Consider the following 19,887-nt stretch of genomic DNA (forward strand, 5'->3'; position numbering starts at 1 on the left):
AACATTTAAGTAAAGATTGAATACCTTACTAGTACTATTGTTTAATTAGTATTTAATATTCCTCTTCAACGAATGCTTACATGGTTTGTCTCAAAAAATATAACAACCAAGAAAATGGAAGATCAAAAAAAATTTAATATTATTGAAGACTTGGATCCTGGAAAAATTAGTGAAGTCTACTATATAGGGTGTCTGTCTGCTCGGCATACCGTTAAAGCGTGTTCCGAGTACAGTCTTTCCAATATCAATTGAAGAACCAAGAGGTTGACAGTATGTACCAGGTTCGGTCGCTGACGCAGCAACTCGGCATTGAAATATTCGAAAAACTTGTTCCCATATTTATTTAGCCATATCCATATACAGGTCTGTTCGAACTAAACGTGGTGGTAGAAATGTATACGCCCAGTTGAAGAATGCGAGCACGGGCAAACGAAATACAAACACAGCTGCATTAGGCCACTGGGAAATAAATCTCAGTGGTTGACAAATTGCCCAGCAGTGCAGTGCAGCAATGTGGAATTTGGTGTGATTTAATTGTAATGCAATTGTAATATGATTAATCATTGATATTACAATTTCGAAAGGGAGAAATAATATTATTATTTACCATCAATATAATACAATTGTTTGAGGACATAAATAATTAAAATATGTTGTTGGCCAAATAAACATATAATAGAAATTTTCTACACATTATATATAAATAATTATAATTTTTTACCTTTAGCGGAAAACTTTTTTAGGGACGCCTATGAAAGTCATTAAATTTTATTGCCAGGCGTTTTTTTACATGTTCAACTTTAGTCTCAGAATTCCTCCCTCCTCCCTCCTTCCACCCCTATGTGTCTGTCAAATATTTTTGGGACACCCGGTATAGACCTAGTCGTGCTATGAGGAGAAGGGAATAAAGAAAATACTTTGTATTTTATTATAATCCACACATACATTCACACATGGTGTGAACTGATATAAAAAAAATTCTAACCTAATAATTGGAATACGAATATTTCACTACATATTTAAAAATGCTTCAGAAGGGATTTTGTCAACTTTATATAAGTCTATAAATAGTGCCAGAGCTTTCTTCAGATCATAATTGCATTCTTCTAGACACCTGCAATGAATTAGTCAATTCTTAGTGTTAAAAATAGCCCTCAATTTGGGAATATAATTTATAAACAAATATGCAAACAAAACAAACAAGTTGTCAACAAAGCACTATATCTGCAACTTACAATGTAATCACAGGAAAATTGATTCATCTCCTTTTAATGTTTCTATTAATTTCTAAAGATAAAAAATGCAACACTCATGGGCGTAGCCAGGAATTTTTCTAGAATTAGGGGGGCCGTGCCTCCCCCTGCCCCCTCTGGCTACGCCCATGGCAACATTATAAACTGTGAGATTTACTTTATGATACCATACTAATTGGACATCTTGTTACAAAAATAAGGACTAACATTTTTTTTAGTTAATATCAAGAAGAAAGAAGAAATTACTTTTTAATTTAAATAAAAATGGAATTAGTGGTATTCACAAATATTTGAGAAATTTGCTATAGAATTTGATTTTTTGATCAGTTCACAGTTGGCCTTAATATTTAATTTTATTGTAATATCTAGTAAATTTGGTATCCCACAAAAATTTTTTGCTCTTTAACTCTCCATAAAAATAAAAATATCTTCCATTTATTTTATTCCGAAATGATTCATTTTACTGAAAAAAAAAAATCCTGACTACTGAATTTTAGCATCAGTTCACTAACTCATTGTATACTGTATATTAATAAGGTAGGTATATATTACTTTGAATGCTTTTAATCGAATTTAACACTGATTCTACTTGGATTATAAAACATACGCATATGAAGCTAATTTTAAAATATTTGGTTTTGATAAATACGAATTCAGTTAATTAAAAAAAGACATTTTACTTACTTTTTAGACCAGTCCGTATTTAGGTTTGTAATAATTTTAAGAGCATTTGCCAGCTGCTGCTGATCCTTAACAGTCTCCGCAACAGGTATGATATCTATACGTGTCGGTTTAGGGTTTTTAAAGCTGGTACTTAATTGCACATTTAAAGCATTATAGACATGAAGTTGTTCATTTATTATAACCCATTCCTGTCCTGCACTTAGCATTTGTAAGGCGAATGTCCTCGAAAAACCGAGACACCTCTCAGCATCCAAAAGGTTCTGAGGCAATTCTCGAAAAACCCCACATACATTAATAACTGCACAGTTTGGCTGGAAAATGATTTTAATTAATTTGATCTAAAAATTAAAACATACTGAACATTTCCAATATTTGACCCCATAAATTTGCAAAGAAATTGCCCGAGTTGGTAAGTTTCATTTATAAATCACCCTGTATAACTTATGGTAAATCACTAAAATCCCTAAAATTAGCCAATAAATCATTTCTTAATCAATTTGTTGGGTTGAAAATTAGTAAATGTAAAACTTGTTTTATATTTATTAAATTGTCCAAGGAATTGTTACAATTCGCATTTTTTTTTAGGTAGGTACTTTTTTAATATTACAATAAATTAACCGATTTATTGTGTAAATTTGAGGTTACCAATATACCTGGGGTGCCGCCCATAGAAATTTTCATTTTCAATTATGTTTTGACAGCGCTGAACATGCAGAGCTATCGTAGAGTGCGACTTACGACATATGGAACAAATTAATTTTTAATGACTGGTAGTACAGTTTAATTTTTGATCGTCTGGAACTGGTATTCAGTAAAATATTTATGACTTCTGTGGTTATAACGACTGATCTTTATTTTAAAAGTTGCTAATCTTAAATTTTACTATTGTTGGCTAATTTATTGTAACGTAAAAAAATGGCGAGTTGTAACAATTTCTTGATAAAAAAATTAGTAAATGTAATATCCATTTTACAAATACAAGTGATTTGCTGCTATCCGATACCTGAACCAATACCTATGAAAAATATTACTTATTCATAGACGTTTGATTTCTATTTTATCTTTCAATTAATACAAAAATTTTCTTACAGTGCTATAAATGACATCCACTTTAAAAGAGGACGGGTCATGTTCTGACGGTGGCAACTGATTAAAAATCTTCATTATAGTATAAGCTCCCCTAAACAGATATTCCGTATTTCGTGAAAAATCCGCAATTTTCAATAAGTTCCGAGCACAATTGTTGTATACCCTTAAACTGAAAAATGTATATTGTATTATTGTAAACTTTTATTAAGTAGTCGTATACAGGGCCATGACATGACAGAGACATTGGCGTTCCATATAAACATATGAACTCCCTTATTAGATTTTTACTAAAGATTTCAAGCACCTAGTCGTCACGCCGTGGTCCTGATGGTAACTATATTTTCAAAAATGTTTAAAAAATATTACTGTGCAGAACTAGAAGACAATTGCCCAGGAATGTACGATGCTGTGAGTGAAAACATGGCGTTAGTATGGTACAAGCCTTCCATCATCATTCGATTTCTGGAATCGTAGATAGTAAAAAAATATTCCAAAAATTGATTTGCCAAGTCGTAACAGTCTGGGTTGCAGAGGAAGTTAGGTTTTATAACTGAAAAAATTCCTTCCTTTATTAATACTCCATCCTAAAAATTTGAATTCGGACTTTAAAAAACAAATTTATAATATACATTACGAAACACAACAAATTATTTCTACTATTTTTTACAGTTACATATCCAAATACATATTAGTATTATAGTTATAAAATAGTAATACAAAGTAGCGTTACTTAAAACGATACAAACGTCACGTTCAGTACTATGCTGGTAAATTAAGGAAATTTTATCAAGTGACTGCAGATGAAACTGATCATGAAGGAGTGGAACAGTCACACACCAAAAAAACCTCGAGCAAGCAGATGTTGTCGGATCAATAAGGATATTCCTGCTCTAACTCCGGATATAATAAATGAAAAATATAGATCGATCTGAGCAGTCCGAAGTAATAATTAAGCGCAAGCTAATATTAAACTTACCAGAATAGAAATTTTTGGGCAGTAGCGTTCAACATCTTTAACATATGCAATAGTACTATCATAATTATCACATATAGGATTCTGGTCCAGCACTAGCTCAGAAACTTCAGAAGTCTTTAAAGGCATTAAATTATCAATATTTGCAATCTAAAAGTATATAAAAATACGTACATAAACTTTACCATCATAAATTATTTTGTTAGGTATCTTAAATAATTTTCACTTTCTCTTGGTCTATGTTATATTTTGTTCGTTTATGAACCGAAATAGAAACAAATGGTCGTTCTCAGTCCCCCGGTTACAAGCATATTTTAACTGTTTAAGGGATTATTTGGTTTCTGCTAATTAAAGGTCCACTAGAGACAGTTTCGACATCTAATACATTTAAATTGTAATCACTTACGAGATTATTGCTAAAATCAAGGTATACCACTTTTACCCCAGATATGGCATCCAAAGAATTTAATAATTTGATTCGATTGTGGCTTAAAATAAACCTCTCAGGTAAAGGTACCAGATGTTTTGAGAGATGTAAAACGAAGTACATAATTTTTGGTTGGGACAAGGGGCAAAATTCTGTCAATCCTAAAAGAAAAAGGTTGTTAAACAAAACTGAGTGACGATTTATAATCTATATTTTTGCAGCTGAACTACAATTTAATACTATATAATGCAGAATTTATTTAAAAAGTTTTACTAAGACTTATTTCAATTAACTCGCATAATAAAACATTCTTCCTTACCTCTTTCTTCACTAAAATTAGATAAATCGAGTGTTCTTGTTGAAGAATCATATCTTCTTGTTAAAGCACCGACGATATTTTTCTGGACATCAACCTTAAATTCACTTGTCGTGGCAAATTTTAAAATTATAGTTAATTTAAACTGAAACAGAAATAAGTAAAATAAATAAAACACATTACGCTTTACTTACTGGTTTTGAAGGGTCTTCTGGATTCGGTACTGTCAAATTATCTTTGGCCAATTTTGTTATAGCAGGACCACAATTTCTTGCAAGAAAATGAGCAGTTCCATGATCTTTACCATAAGAAACAGGTATTAAATCAAGAGGATGAACATGATCTAAAATTGCCCCTAAAATTACGTTACGTTTATGTTTTTCCGTGTTGCAAATCTAAAAATATATTTAGATTAACGATGAAACATTCCTGTTAAAAATATTTATGGTATTTCCTTCCTAAATATTTTGCCACATTATTTTCTATCTACTTAACATTATATAATTTTAGAGGCAAAAATAAATTTGTTAAACTAAGCCCTAACTGATCTTTGTTGCATTGACAAAATATTAAAAATTTCTTATTAAATACTCTTCTAGTAAATAAATGTGACATTGGCTAAAAATCTCTATTTGATCACATAACGTGCATATTTTTTTCCGCTTATGTGTTTACCCACCATAAATTTATGCCAGTGATTTAAATTATCAATCAAGTTTTTATGTTTATAAATTATTCCAGTAGGTAAATTGTTTTCATTTATAGTCACCCTATAAGAATCAAAAGTATTTGCATTCTTCATTTTCTGCCAATTTTAATAGGCAATGACTAAATGAATAACAAAATTAACCTAAAAAACAAAATATCTATGTTTTAGGATAATGTTTTTTTTTTTAGAAAGATCGAATTCTCAAACAGTGAACAGTGCTGCCGCGGCGTATTCTCTATGCGTACCCAGCGCACCACACATTAAATAGAAAATGTACTAAAACTTATTTTTCATTAATAATAATTGGCAAGTTGACAAATCAAAAATAAACACTATAACACACTACAATAAAGAAGACACTACAATCTGTGACTACAGTAAATACACAATTTTTTATAAATAGGTTTTCAAAACTGCTTAGGGTGTGCGAGTTGGAACACTCCACAGTGCTTTAGATCAGAGCAGTCAGTGCACAGGAGTAGTGTATATACAGTAGAGTAGAGATGTGTAGTTCGTGAACGAATAGTTGAAAAGAACTATTCACTTCCAACAAACTGAACGAACTGTTTCATCATTCTTTCAATGTATAGTTCGTTTTGAACTGCGAACGTGCGCGTGCGTCTAGCTAGATTATACAATGTTCATAGTATAGTGCTGGTAAAAACCGGAAAAAAGTGAAACCAGTTAACCGGGTTCCGTAAAAACCGATTTCAGATAAAATCGTTAAGTCGAATAGTTGCTAAAACCGGTTATTCGAATAACCCGTTACTTGAATCGCCAAGTTTACGAAGAAATCGATCTCCAAAAAAAAAAAGGTCAATTGCAATCGGACAAATCGATGTCTAAAAAAAAGGAAGTAGATCATCGAATAATCGGATATTTGAAGATTCCAATAACCGAAATAACCGGTTTTCGGATATTTGAAGAATCGAATAACCGAATAACCGGTTTTCGGATTTCATAAAAATTCGAATTATCCGAAACCGGTTAACCGACTATCCAAAAAACCGATTTCAGTTGCCAGCACTAGTTCATAGTAAGTATATAACATTCAAATATTTTTTTATAATGTACAATGTACCCGATAATAGGTAAGTCAAAGGTCGGAAATTGTTTGATACGGCACCGTTAGTATGTGCATACAAAATAAATTAAATATCGAAAAAAAAATCTTTTTGTAACATGCCGCGCCGGCTACTGCACGTGGCACGATGTCGGCTTCAAAAACAAACCATTGCCGCTGCCGCTGTCAGGTGTCGATGCTGAGCTGAGCAGCTCATTCGTGGTGGAGAATATAGGTAGTAAAATTGAGTCAAGGCAAAAGAACTACAGTTCATTTCGAACTGTAAAAATGAAATATTCTTTGAAGTGAGTAATTCACAAACACCCCCCGCGCGCTAACCTTTTCTGTTTCAGAGACAGCCAGGATCAAGAAACGAAGACAACGACACTCACACACACACACACACACACACACACACACACACACACACACACACACACACACACACACACACACACACACACACACACACACACACACACACACACACACACACACACACACACACACACACACACACACACACACACACACACACACACACACACACACACACACACACACACACACACACACACACACACACACACACACACACACACACACACACACACACACACACACACACACACACACACACACACACACACACACACACACACACACACACACACACACACACACACACACACACACACACACACACACACACACACACACACACACACACACACACACACACACACACACACACACACACACACACACACACACACACACACACACACACACACACACACACACACACACACACACACACACACACACACACACACACACACACACACACACACACACACACACACACACACACACACACACACACACACACACACACACACACACACACACACACACACACACACACACACACACACACACACACACACACACACACACACACACACACACACACACACACACACACACACACACACACACACACACACACACACACACACACACACACACACACACACACACACACACACACACACACACACACACACACACACACACACACACACACACACACACACACACACACACACACACACACACACACACACACACACACACACACACACACACACACACACACACACACACACACACACACACACACACACACACACACACACACACACACACACACACACACACACACACACACACACACACACACACACACACACACACACACACACACACACACACACACACACACACACACACACACACACACACACACACACACACACACACACACACACACACACACACACACACACACACACACACACACACACACACACACACACACACACACACACACACACACACACACACACACACACACACACACACACACACACACACACACACACACACACACACACACACACACACACACACACACACACACACACACACACACACACACACACACACACACACACACACACACACACACACACACACACACACACACACACACACACACACACACACACACACACACACACACACACACACACACACACACACACACACACACACACACACACACACACACACACACACACACACACACACACACACACACACACACACACACACACACACACACACACACACACACACACACACACACACACACACACACACACACACACACACACACACACACACACACACACACACACACACACACACACACACACACACACACACACACACACACACACACACACACACACACACACACACACACACACACACACACACACACACACACACACACACACACACACACACACACACACACACACACACACACACACACACACACACACACACACACACACACACACACACACACACACACACACACACACACACACACACACACACACACACACACACACACACACACACACACACACACACACACACACACACACACACACACACACACACACACACACACACACACACACACACACACACACACACACACACACACACACACACACACACACACACACACACACACACACACACACACACACACACACACACACACACACACACACACACACACACACACACACACACACACACACACACACACACACACACACACACACACACACACACACACACACACACACACACACACACACACACACACACACACACACACACACACACACACACACACACACACACACACACACACACACACACACACACACACACACACACACACACACACACACACACACACACACACACACACACACACACACACACACACACACACACACACACACACACACACACACACACACACACACACACACACACACACACACACACACACACACACACACACACACACACACACACACACACACACACACACACACACACACACACACACACACACACACACACACACACACACACACACACACACACACACACACACACACACACACACACACACACACACACACACACACACACACACACACACACACACACACACACACACACACACACACACACACACACACACACACACACACACACACACACACACACACACACACACACACACACACACACACACACACACACACACACACACACACACACACACACACACACACACACACACACACACACACACACACACACACACACACACACACACACACACACACACACACACACACACACACACACACACACACACACACACACACACACACACACACACACACACACACACACACACACACACACACACACACACACACACACACACACACACACACACACACACACACACACACACACACACACACACACACACACACACACACACACACACACACACACACACACACACACACACACACACACACACACACACACACACACACACACACACACACACACACACACACACACACACACACACACACACACACACACACACACACACACACACACACACACACACACACACACACACACACACACACACACACACACACACACACACACACACACACACACACACACACACACACACACACACACACACACACACACACACACACACACACACACACACACACACACACACACACACACACACACACACACACACACACACACACACACACACACACACACACACACACACACACACACACACACACACACACACACACACACACACACACACACACACACACACACACACACACACACACACACACACACACACACACACACACACACACACACACACACACACACACACACACACACACACACACACACACACACACACACACACACACACACACACACACACACACACACACACACACACACACACACACACACACACACACACACACACACACACACACACACACACACACACACACACACACACACACACACACACACACACACACACACACACACACACACACACACACACACACACACACACACACACACACACACACACACACACACACACACACACACACACACACACACACACACACACACACACACACACACACACACACACACACACACACACACACACACACACACACACACACACACACACACACACACACACACACACACACACACACACACACACACACACACACACACACACACACACACACACACACACACACACACACACACACACACACACACACACACACACACACACACACACACACACACACACACACACACACACACACACACACACACACACACACACACACACACACACACACACACACACACACACACACACACACACACACACACACACACACACACACACACACACACANACGGGGGCGTACGTGTCTTTTGGTGTATTTGTCTGTCTGGTATATTGTTTGTCGGGGGTCGCAATTTTAAAGAAATGTATTTTAAAGTAATGCAAATAACTGATAAATAAGTAAAAACTTACCTGGGCATAACCCCGGGACAGGTGCCTGCAACAAAGATGCCGACGGCCTCTATGCTTAGCCGGGGATTAGGTCGGTGATTAAAAGGAAAGAAAGGGATTCTTTCCAGGTAGCCTTAATAAAGGCAGGTAGATTTTGCTCGTTGCAATCACTTCACCTCACAAACAAACACGTCCGCTCAGCTCGGCTGTTCGCACTGAACTGGACTTGACGGCCTTGACTCTCCAACTCCATCAAGAGGCAAGTTCAGTTTTGCATCTAGATGCTCTAGACATATCTCCTTGTCTTTTCATCTCTTATAAATAGAAATGACCAAAAGACATCTGGAGCGTCTAGATGTTAATACCGAACTCGAACTTGCCTAAGGTTAAAATGGATGAAAGTTGGTTAATTTTTCCGTGTCCTCATCAAGTTACTTCTGAACGCAGCCATTATATTTGTGTTTGGGACACGTTCGGGATTATGGAAAATGAATAGATGGAGTTTTGAGATTTTGAGATAAAAACAATGGTGTTCTGTGATTATTTTGTAGTTTTTGTGCATTTATTGTCAAAATTTGTTTAGAATGAGTTATATATTAATCTAGAATTTATCCAAAGTTTTTATTTATGTCATACTCGATATGATGCTAAATACTGCATATGCGATACAATTCACTTCTGAAGAAATTTGTTATTTTCGATAAAAAGGTATGTAATATTTTTTTCTAGGTTAAAAACCTCAAAATTGCTCTGATATACCTACATCGAAAATTCTAGTTTTTGTGGCCTTTACTTTTTAGATAGCAGTAATAGTGTACTATTTACAGATTGGTTAAAATTTTAGGGCTGCATGTAATTTATGTATCCACTTGATAGATATTAATAAAGAAAATAATAAAACTGAAAAATAAAAACCTTATATTTAATAGTTTTTTACGAAGAATCTACGTATAACAATTGATAATCACGGAAATTGGAGGAGATATGCCAGCAGCTACGTTAGGTAGCATTCAACATCCAAATAATGAGGATTGCGGTATCCGAGATGTTTGGGCTCACAACCTGGAAGATGAGTTCCGAACAATAAGGCAGGTAGGTACTACTAAAAATATCATCAATAATTTTAAGATACATTCAGAAGTACTTAATTAATTTTTATTCGTAAATTGTAACTGTTTTTAAATTTATAGTTTGCGATTTAAATTTAACATTTTAATATAATTAAGTATCCTCATTTTATGAAATACTGTTTTATATTTATCTAACACGTTCTTACATAAATCATTGCAAAAAGTAATTTATGGTTATAATATAGTTTGCATAATACCTAACCTAATATTTTTTATAAATTTTGTCTTATTAATAAAAATGTGAGTTTAGTATTTATTATATTATAATTTCCATTTATTACCATTATTTATTGAAGGTTTATAAATAATTCTCTTAAGTAAAATGTAATAATCTGCTGAGGTACTGGCAACCACATTTAATTAATAATTTTTTTTAAGATTGTACAAAAATACCAGTATGTGGCGATGGATACAGAATTTCCAGGTGTTGTTGCTAGACCTATTGGTGAATTTAGGAGTTCCGCAGATTATCAATATCAGATGTTGAGGTGCAATGTCGATTTATTGAGAATCATTCAGTTGGGCCTTACATTTTTAGATGATAATGGTAAAACGGCTGGAGGTTCATACACAACTTGGCAGTTCAACTTTAAATTCAATCTACAGTAAGCGTATATATTTTTTTATTAGATTGTATGCATTTACCACTTTGCTTTGGTCTGTATTTTTAAGGGAAGACATGTATGCTCAGGACAGTATAGATCTACTGACTAATTCTGGGATACAGTTTAAAAAACATGAAGACGAAGGCATTGAGCCGTTAGAATTTGCCGAGCTGTTGATGTCATCGGGCATAGTACTAATGGAGAACATAAAATGGCTATCATTTCACTCTGGCTATGATTTTGGTTACCTCATCAAATTATTAACAGACAACAATTTACCTCAAGACGAAAATGAGTTCTTTGATCTGTTAAAGTTGTATTTTCCAACAATATATGATGTCAAGGTAATTTTGCAAAAAGGAATTTTGAGATTGTAACAGTTTTTTTTTAATAATTTTTAATTTTCAGTATCTTATGAAATCCTGTAAAAACTTAAAGGGTGGCCTTCAAGAGGTAGCTGAACAATTGGATTTGGAAAGGATTGGGCCCCAACATCAGGCAGGATCTGATTCCCTACTGACAGGCATGGCATTTTTTAAAATGAAGGAGGTAAGTTAATGTTTATTGTCAGGTTTAATAGAGTATGAAAATCTTTATTTTTGTATCCCTTAAAAATTCTTTATGAGCTCTTTTATGCAGGAAATGTTGAAAATGCTGCATTGCGTATATAGCTGTGCAATTTATTGTGACATTCATTAGAAAACACATTATCTACAAAAATATATTACAAATATTTTGTAATTTTATCGACATATTTTTAGAGAATCCAAAAAAATTTAAATTACAAAAAACTACATCAACTCATTTCATCATTTTCATTCATTCTGATTTTTTCAAACACTATTTCCAAACTGTTTCATTTTTAAATACGTCTATTACACACGGTAGAAATTCACAATATTCATGAGTATTATTACCATTAATTTTAGTCTTATGAGACTTGTTCATTATAACCGAAGATAAGCGAACAAATTTGACATCTACTATCGTTGAATTTGATTTTAGATGTTCTTTGAAGACACTATTGATGACTCAAAGTTTTCTGGACATCTTTATGGACTCGGTACTTCTTTCGCAGTAAATGGAACCTCAAATAACTATGCAAATGATAACGGCGACACGACGAACTCCTCATGAAATCCATTTATACTTTGTTTATTTAAGCTGTTAAGCGTAAGATAGAAAACGTGAATTATTACAATAGACATAATTCTAGCAAATTTTGTTCATAAATTAGATGATAGTTTTTTTACATTACTATAAAATATTTAAGGTTTTAACGACACACATTAAAAAAACTAACCCATTCATTTAATAAAAGAATAAATTTATGATTAGTACCCATGTCATCATTTTTACGACTTCAATTTCTTTTTGTTTCTCCTCAAATTGTGTGTTCACATTTTTAATTTTATATTATCGTTTTTAAATAAATAATTCACAGTACAAAACTACAGTGTCATTCTTTGACTGTTCGTGTAGCATTTAAAGTACACTGCCTCCCATTATTGGTGGCATGCTAGGGTATGTCGATTATTATTAATAGAAAATTGCGGTTCATGCAAATGTTGACCACCTGCTGAAAAAGGTTTATACCAAAACGAGTCTTTGTTTTTAAGTTTTTGATGTACAGGGTGTTTTTAAAAGTAGCACAAATGGTGCCGGTGAATCTACAGCTAAAAAGAACGTGTTTCTCATAAAAATGAGTTTCGTAAAATGTTCACCTCTTAGGTGACAGCCTCTCAAAGTTTCTAAAAAAAATATGGAATAGCAGCTTTAATCAAGAAAGGTATAATAGTCAACTTCTCTACGATTGAAATAAGCACCCTAAGTTATTTTTTTGCTACAACTTTTTTGTTTGACAAAAATTGATTATTCAAAAATACGTTTCATATAGCTTGGTTTATTTTAAAACTTTTACCTCCCACTTTTTTGCTCTAAAACTAACTGTTTATTAACAAAAAAATTAAATTCATTATCACTCACATTACATCGGTATAGTCTTTCCGAAGTCAGTTGAACATATATAAAAACGCCTAGCAATAAAATTTAATGAGTGTCATATGCATCCTTAAAAAAGTTTTCTGCCAAAGGTAAAAAATTATAATAATTTGTATATAATGTGTAAAAAATTTCTATTATACATATGTTCATTTGACCATCAACATATTTTAATTATTTATGTCCTCAAACAATTTTATTATATTGATGGTAAACTAAATTTCGTTTTGTTCAGTTTCAAAAGGTCTCCAAAATGCCATGTTGTAATAATATTAGTAAACCAAATATCCCTCTTATTTCTTCCTTTCGCAATTGTAATATGAATGACTAATAGAAGGTGCCTATAATAAATTAAAATTACTTGAATTACACCAAATTCCGCATTGCTGCACTGCACTGCTAAGCAACTTGTTGACAACTGAAATTTATGGCTGGTCGTCCAGTCCGGCTGTGTTTGTGCCACTTCTACCTGCGCTTATTCTTCAACTGGGCGGCCAGAGCTGTATATGGGTATAGTTAAATAAATATAGAAACAAGTTTTTCAAATATTTCAATACCTAGTTGCTGCGTTAGCGACTGAACCTGGTACATACTGCCATCCTCTTGGTTCTTCAATTGAGATCGGAAAGACTATACCATTTATGCTACTTCTTTTGAAAACAACCTGCATATGACCCAAATTCTGTTTAGTAGTTTATTTGTTTTGGTAATTGTCAAGACTAGTTGATATAATCATTATTGGTATTTATACCTTAAAAAAATTATGTAAACATCATGTATGATCACCTTTAGAAAAGAAATTTTATTGAAATTACAAAAACTGAAAAATATACAGGGGTATCGGTACAGGTATACATTTATAAAATATATAAATTTAACAAAAATTGCATACAAGTGTTTAGAATGTAATTTTGAACTAAAAAATTGCAAAAATGATAGAAAATGGAATTAGTATATTTTTTCACATCCTAATACATAACCAACGTTACCTCACTGACAATAATGTGCCATGAGCTATAGTAATAGAAGTAGGTAATTTTGTGGTTTGTCACCCTGTATATAAAATGTCCATTTTATGAGGGCAGCCGCTCAAAAAAAAATAAAAAATTGACCAAAAAATAAAAATAAAATGAAACATTTGTGAGAACCAGGAAGCTTGGTAAGTGTGGAACGTTTCCTAGTACAGTTTGTAAAAGTTGCGATACATTTTAAACTTACATTTTCTTGCAAATTAATTTTAGTTTGGTTGGTTTAAAATGTAAAATTTTCTTTGTAGAAATAATTGAAATAATTTCTTTTAACCGATTTTGGTGATCAGATGAATGTTTATGAATAGTGTTTGAGAAAATTTTAAATTATTTCAAGTAAAAAAAAACAAGGTATAAGCAGAATTTAAATTAGAAAGTACTATTAAGCCATGTAGGCAACCAGCAATACTCAAAGGTAAACTTTTTGGTTATATTTTTTTTACACCATTTCTTCACTTTAGTTTTTTTCATTTTTTTACTCCAAATGCTCCATATTTGCATCATAACTGATCATAACCATACTGGTGTAACAACGCTAGAGGTTTTTGAATGTGCTGTTATAATTATTGTGTATATAATTTGTTAGATTCATGCCTTGGTGCTAGGTAAGTCTTTTACAGTTTTTTATTGTATTGTAATCATCTAAGAGCCCTACTAGTTTCCAGTGTGGTTTATGGAAGTTCTCTTCCAACAAGCTCACACTGAAGTTGTCTTATCTCAATAAACCGCAGAAGCAAAGTGTACGCAAGGAATCAGCCCTGTTTGCAGACATTAATAAGTTTTCAGATAATTATTAACAAAAATACGTTTTAATTTGTATAAAAATGTATTGTTGTAAATGTATATACATATATAGGCAAACTATGAATACTTCCAGGAATCCCAAAAATCCTAGCACCTAAATCTAAAATGATTTGGTATTGAGTATTAGTGTGAATAGTAGCAAAACAATAAAAAAGTTACGAATTGGATTGCTGGAGTGATTATGTGTATATAAAAAATGAAAAATTGGTCTAACCTATATCTAAACCGTATAAATAGATTGAACTAAAAAAATTGTGTTTGACAAGCTCCACTTCAAGCAAATTATATTTCGGTACAGTCTTTTTGTTGCCCAAGCAAAATGCATATTTAGTGAAGCTGTGGTAATATCTATGAGAGTTACACAATTTTTTTGGCTCCATAGCCAATATAAAAACATCACAATAAAAAAACCTACTAAACTATCACAATATTATTTCTGTCAACAGGATGGAGAGTAAAAGATTTTATTAGAAACGATTTGTCTCAAAGTTGATATTTTACATTCCACTAATCATATTTTTAAATTTATATTTTCTGCGTTTAGTATCATGTCTAATGATGTGTAATAGTTAGGTACATATTTTAAATATTTAATAAATAGTTTTGATACATCAGTTATAGACTAATAAAGTTTTGTTTAACAAACCAGCAAAATAGAAAAAAGTATGTTGCTCCTTAGCGCATTTCACTTTCATCAAAAACTTCATCACAACGATAATTCTATAATAAATACATATTGCATCTTATAATTATTGATATAAAAAATTTATTACAAAAAATAATCTCGGAACTTTAGTAAAAATTTATTCTGATGATTCCGATTTATTAAGGAAACTTCACCAGATGATAGAACAAATTATTTTAAGCATTATGAATGTGGGTCTTAGTTCACTTTGTTTTCGAGATACAGGGTGTTGAAATTAGAAAAAAATATCACATTTTCTTAAATATCTCTGATGATGTTTAACGTAGACTGACAAAATTTGAGCCAGTGATTTATCTAAGTAGAACGAAAAATCTGCTAAGTTGAGTCCAGTGGTGAAGATACTAGGGTTCAGTACCATTAGAAGTCTCAGAATTCTACAAATTTAATTAGTGCTTTTTATTATTAGTGGACTTTCTAAGAAAAAACCCACATTTTGTTTGAAAAACGAACCATGTTCCTGCTCACATACATACAATATAATAAATAAATCGAAAATAACTTTAATTCTCTAAGAGTATATAGCTCCTAAAAATTTTACGTTAATCATTTTTGATGGGCTCTGGGCAAATGGACCGAGACAGAACACAGGAAATACTGGACTTCAAGGCCAGGACACAGCCATCCTAAGGAGTTCATGGAGTATCCCTCGAAGGAAAGAGCAAACGATAACTCATACGGGACACTGTCACTGTCGGAAACATCTATATAAGCTAAAGCTTGTAGACAGTCTGGTCTGCCGAGGATGTGACTCGGTGGATGAAACTTGCACGTAGTAGAATGAGGAGACCTTATTTGGAACCCAAGGAACTGAGAAAAGTGTCAGCAAGGAAGCATTTGGACTTTGTCAAAAGGGCTTATTAGGACCAACCATTAGGAAAGAAGAAGAAGAAGAATCATTTTTGAACTTTTGGATACACTACGTTCTGTTTAAAATTATATTTCTAACAAAAAATTTCCATAAACTGTTTTTGTGGAACTAATAGCTTTAGAGTTACTCGAAATATTTTTTCTTAGAATTTTAATTAGTAATAAAAATGCTAATCGCTTTTGCAGAATACTCATTGACATTGAAGTTCTGAGGCTCCTAATAGTACTGACTGATTTGTAAGTAAATTTAGCAGGTTTTTGTTTCCATTCAAATAAATCAGCGGCCTAAGTTAAACACTTTCAGAGATATTTTAGAAAATGTGACATTCTTTCTAATTCCAGCAAACTTTTTACTTAAAATAATTTGTGATATCTCCTGGTGAAGTTTATGTCTTAAAATATTGATGTCAGACTTATACAAAATTTATGTTTTAATATCTAATTAATACCATATTTTCTAAAACATGATTTAGTGATTATAAACTAGTTGTATAGCTTATACTGCAAACTTACATTTGTATCTATCTTTTTTTTTAATTCCGAATAAAAAACTAAGAAAATCTACCGCGAGTGAATTAAGTTGGAAAAGTTTTATTTCAAATAACATATACTTTTAGAATTGGTCAGTTATAACTATGCAACTAGCCTATATCTTTGAGAAAAATTCACACAATCTCTTTAGTTAGCGGAATAATCTCTGTCGGCTATATTTTGAGCTATAAATATGTCTACACATTTTATAAAATTTCAGACAATTTAAAACAATAATAAATTCTTTTCATAAAGATCCAATACGTACTTTATGTAATTTCGGTAAACTTAATCCGTGGAATAAAATTTTTTGGGACATTACATACGATTTTAACCTAAACATACACCTTCAGTCTAAAATAATCAAATAAAGTCAATAGGAAATAAAAAATTGACCTGTTTGAATGTTTCTCTTCAAAAAAGTGGAAAAGGGGTGGGGTGACGTTCTTGTACTGCATAGTATGTAGATATTCTTTTAGAGTAGAATACAGCTTTTATTTAGAGATATTCGAAAGATATTTTGGAGTTTGACATATGGACACAATACGGCTGTACGATCAAGTCTGTATGGATTAAAACAGGATAATATTTGTGAATCATTTGTTTCAGTTTTAATCACATTGTTTTAAATGACACATATTTAGTTTATATGGTTCTGATCATACAGTGAAAACTGTAGTGTATGGGACACATTATACTGAATTTTACATAATTGTCTTAGATATGTAGTTATAACTATTTAAATAGTTAATTATGAGTTATGGTATATATACTTTGACATATTTCTAAAAATTTATATATATTATTTTATTTGCTTTAGGAGCTAAAAAATTGAGTGTGATTGGTATGAAATTCCATACAGATTATTCCACAAAGAACATTGTATATCTGGATATTGTAACTAAAGACATATACTCTAACTCAAATACAGCAATTTGTATGTATTACAAATTCTCTATTAGTCTACTATACAATTTACTTTAAAAAATTCCCTTTATACAGAAGTGGTATGTCGAAAAATATATGTCGGTGATTATATGCCCATTGTTTAACCGTATTATATCTTAGTTATTCCATTCTACGTGTATCTAATTTGAGCTCTTCCCACACCTCAATATTTGCACCCTTCTCCTTTTTAATCCATCCAAATGACCAGCGCAATCCTTCTCTACCGGTTCTGAAATAGTTTTATTCGAAGTACAAAGTACGCACATATCCTGAGTAGAATGAATAATCCACTGAGTACAGCGACATCGATAATGTACGATGTCATGTCATCATTCATAGACATTTGATCTAAAAATGTCTTAGGATACTTGAAATGACAGTAGGGTACCGTACATTCCAACTTTGGCCTGTTTAGGCCATAAATAGCTATCATGCTGGCTTCGAACCCATACTTTAGGTAACTGGCATATGGTAACCACTTTATATAGTAAGGTATGTCATTTAAGTTAGAGAAGAAACCTGAGAATAACACCATCGGTATCGTTGATATTGGTCCTAAAAATACTCCACCCTGCAAAAAGAAAGTGATATTTAAAATATTTTAAGGCAATGGCTTTCAAGCAATTAATATGTATATAAAAAAGTTGCTCCTTAAATATTTTAGACTAAAAAAAACATTGATGA

At 34.5% G+C, this 19,887-nt stretch overlaps 3 protein-coding genes across 5 annotated transcripts in view; 1 reads left to right on the forward strand and 2 right to left on the reverse strand.

Annotated features, from left to right (window-relative positions):
* Positions 1 to 928: 928 nt before the first annotated feature.
* Positions 929 to 5,620, reverse strand: LOC108912582 (nuclear RNA export factor 1-like). The gene is made up of 9 exons (XM_018717844.2): positions 5,422 to 5,620; positions 4,937 to 5,137; positions 4,746 to 4,887; positions 4,406 to 4,587; positions 4,003 to 4,149; positions 3,393 to 3,610; positions 3,027 to 3,195; positions 1,938 to 2,248; positions 929 to 1,114 (listed from the first exon to the last, which is right to left on the reverse strand). The coding sequence occupies exons 1-9, from the start codon at positions 5,542 to 5,544 to the stop codon at positions 1,012 to 1,014; spliced, it is 1,596 nt and encodes a 531-aa protein (XP_018573360.1). The 5' UTR covers positions 5,545 to 5,620; the 3' UTR covers positions 929 to 1,011.
* Positions 5,621 to 11,121: 5,501 nt separating this feature from the next.
* Positions 11,122 to 13,519, forward strand: LOC108912576 (CCR4-NOT transcription complex subunit 7). Of its 3 annotated transcripts, none has more exons than XM_018717833.1 (6): positions 11,122 to 11,291; positions 11,428 to 11,675; positions 12,092 to 12,318; positions 12,371 to 12,662; positions 12,727 to 12,867; positions 13,324 to 13,519. In XM_018717833.1, exons 2-6 carry the CDS (start codon positions 11,568 to 11,570, stop codon positions 13,453 to 13,455), a joined length of 900 nt encoding a protein of 299 aa, XP_018573349.1. In that variant the 5' UTR covers positions 11,122 to 11,291; positions 11,428 to 11,567; the 3' UTR covers positions 13,456 to 13,519. The 3 variants fall into 3 exon arrangements, with proteins under 3 accessions (XP_018573349.1, XP_018573350.1, XP_018573351.1); XM_018717834.1 differs by having other exon boundaries at positions 11,513 to 11,675; XM_018717835.2 differs by having other exon boundaries at positions 12,386 to 12,662; positions 13,324 to 13,455.
* A 4,154-nt stretch (positions 13,520 to 17,673) lies between these two features.
* The window catches only part of LOC108912596 (ATP-binding cassette sub-family G member 4), a 50,157-nt gene continuing 47,943 nt past the window's right edge, over positions 17,674 to 19,887 (reverse strand). The window contains exon 9 of the mRNA XM_018717868.2: positions 17,674 to 19,774. Within this exon, the coding sequence (XP_018573384.1) occupies positions 19,424 to 19,774 (351 nt within the window). The 3' untranslated portion in view covers positions 17,674 to 19,423. The remainder of the gene's footprint in view (positions 19,775 to 19,887) is intronic.

Source organism: Anoplophora glabripennis, unplaced genomic scaffold (assembly GCF_000390285.2).
Source record: "Anoplophora glabripennis isolate ALB-LARVAE unplaced genomic scaffold, Agla_2.0 scaffold296, whole genome shotgun sequence".
Lineage (NCBI taxonomy): Eukaryota > Metazoa > Arthropoda > Insecta > Coleoptera > Cerambycidae > Anoplophora > Anoplophora glabripennis.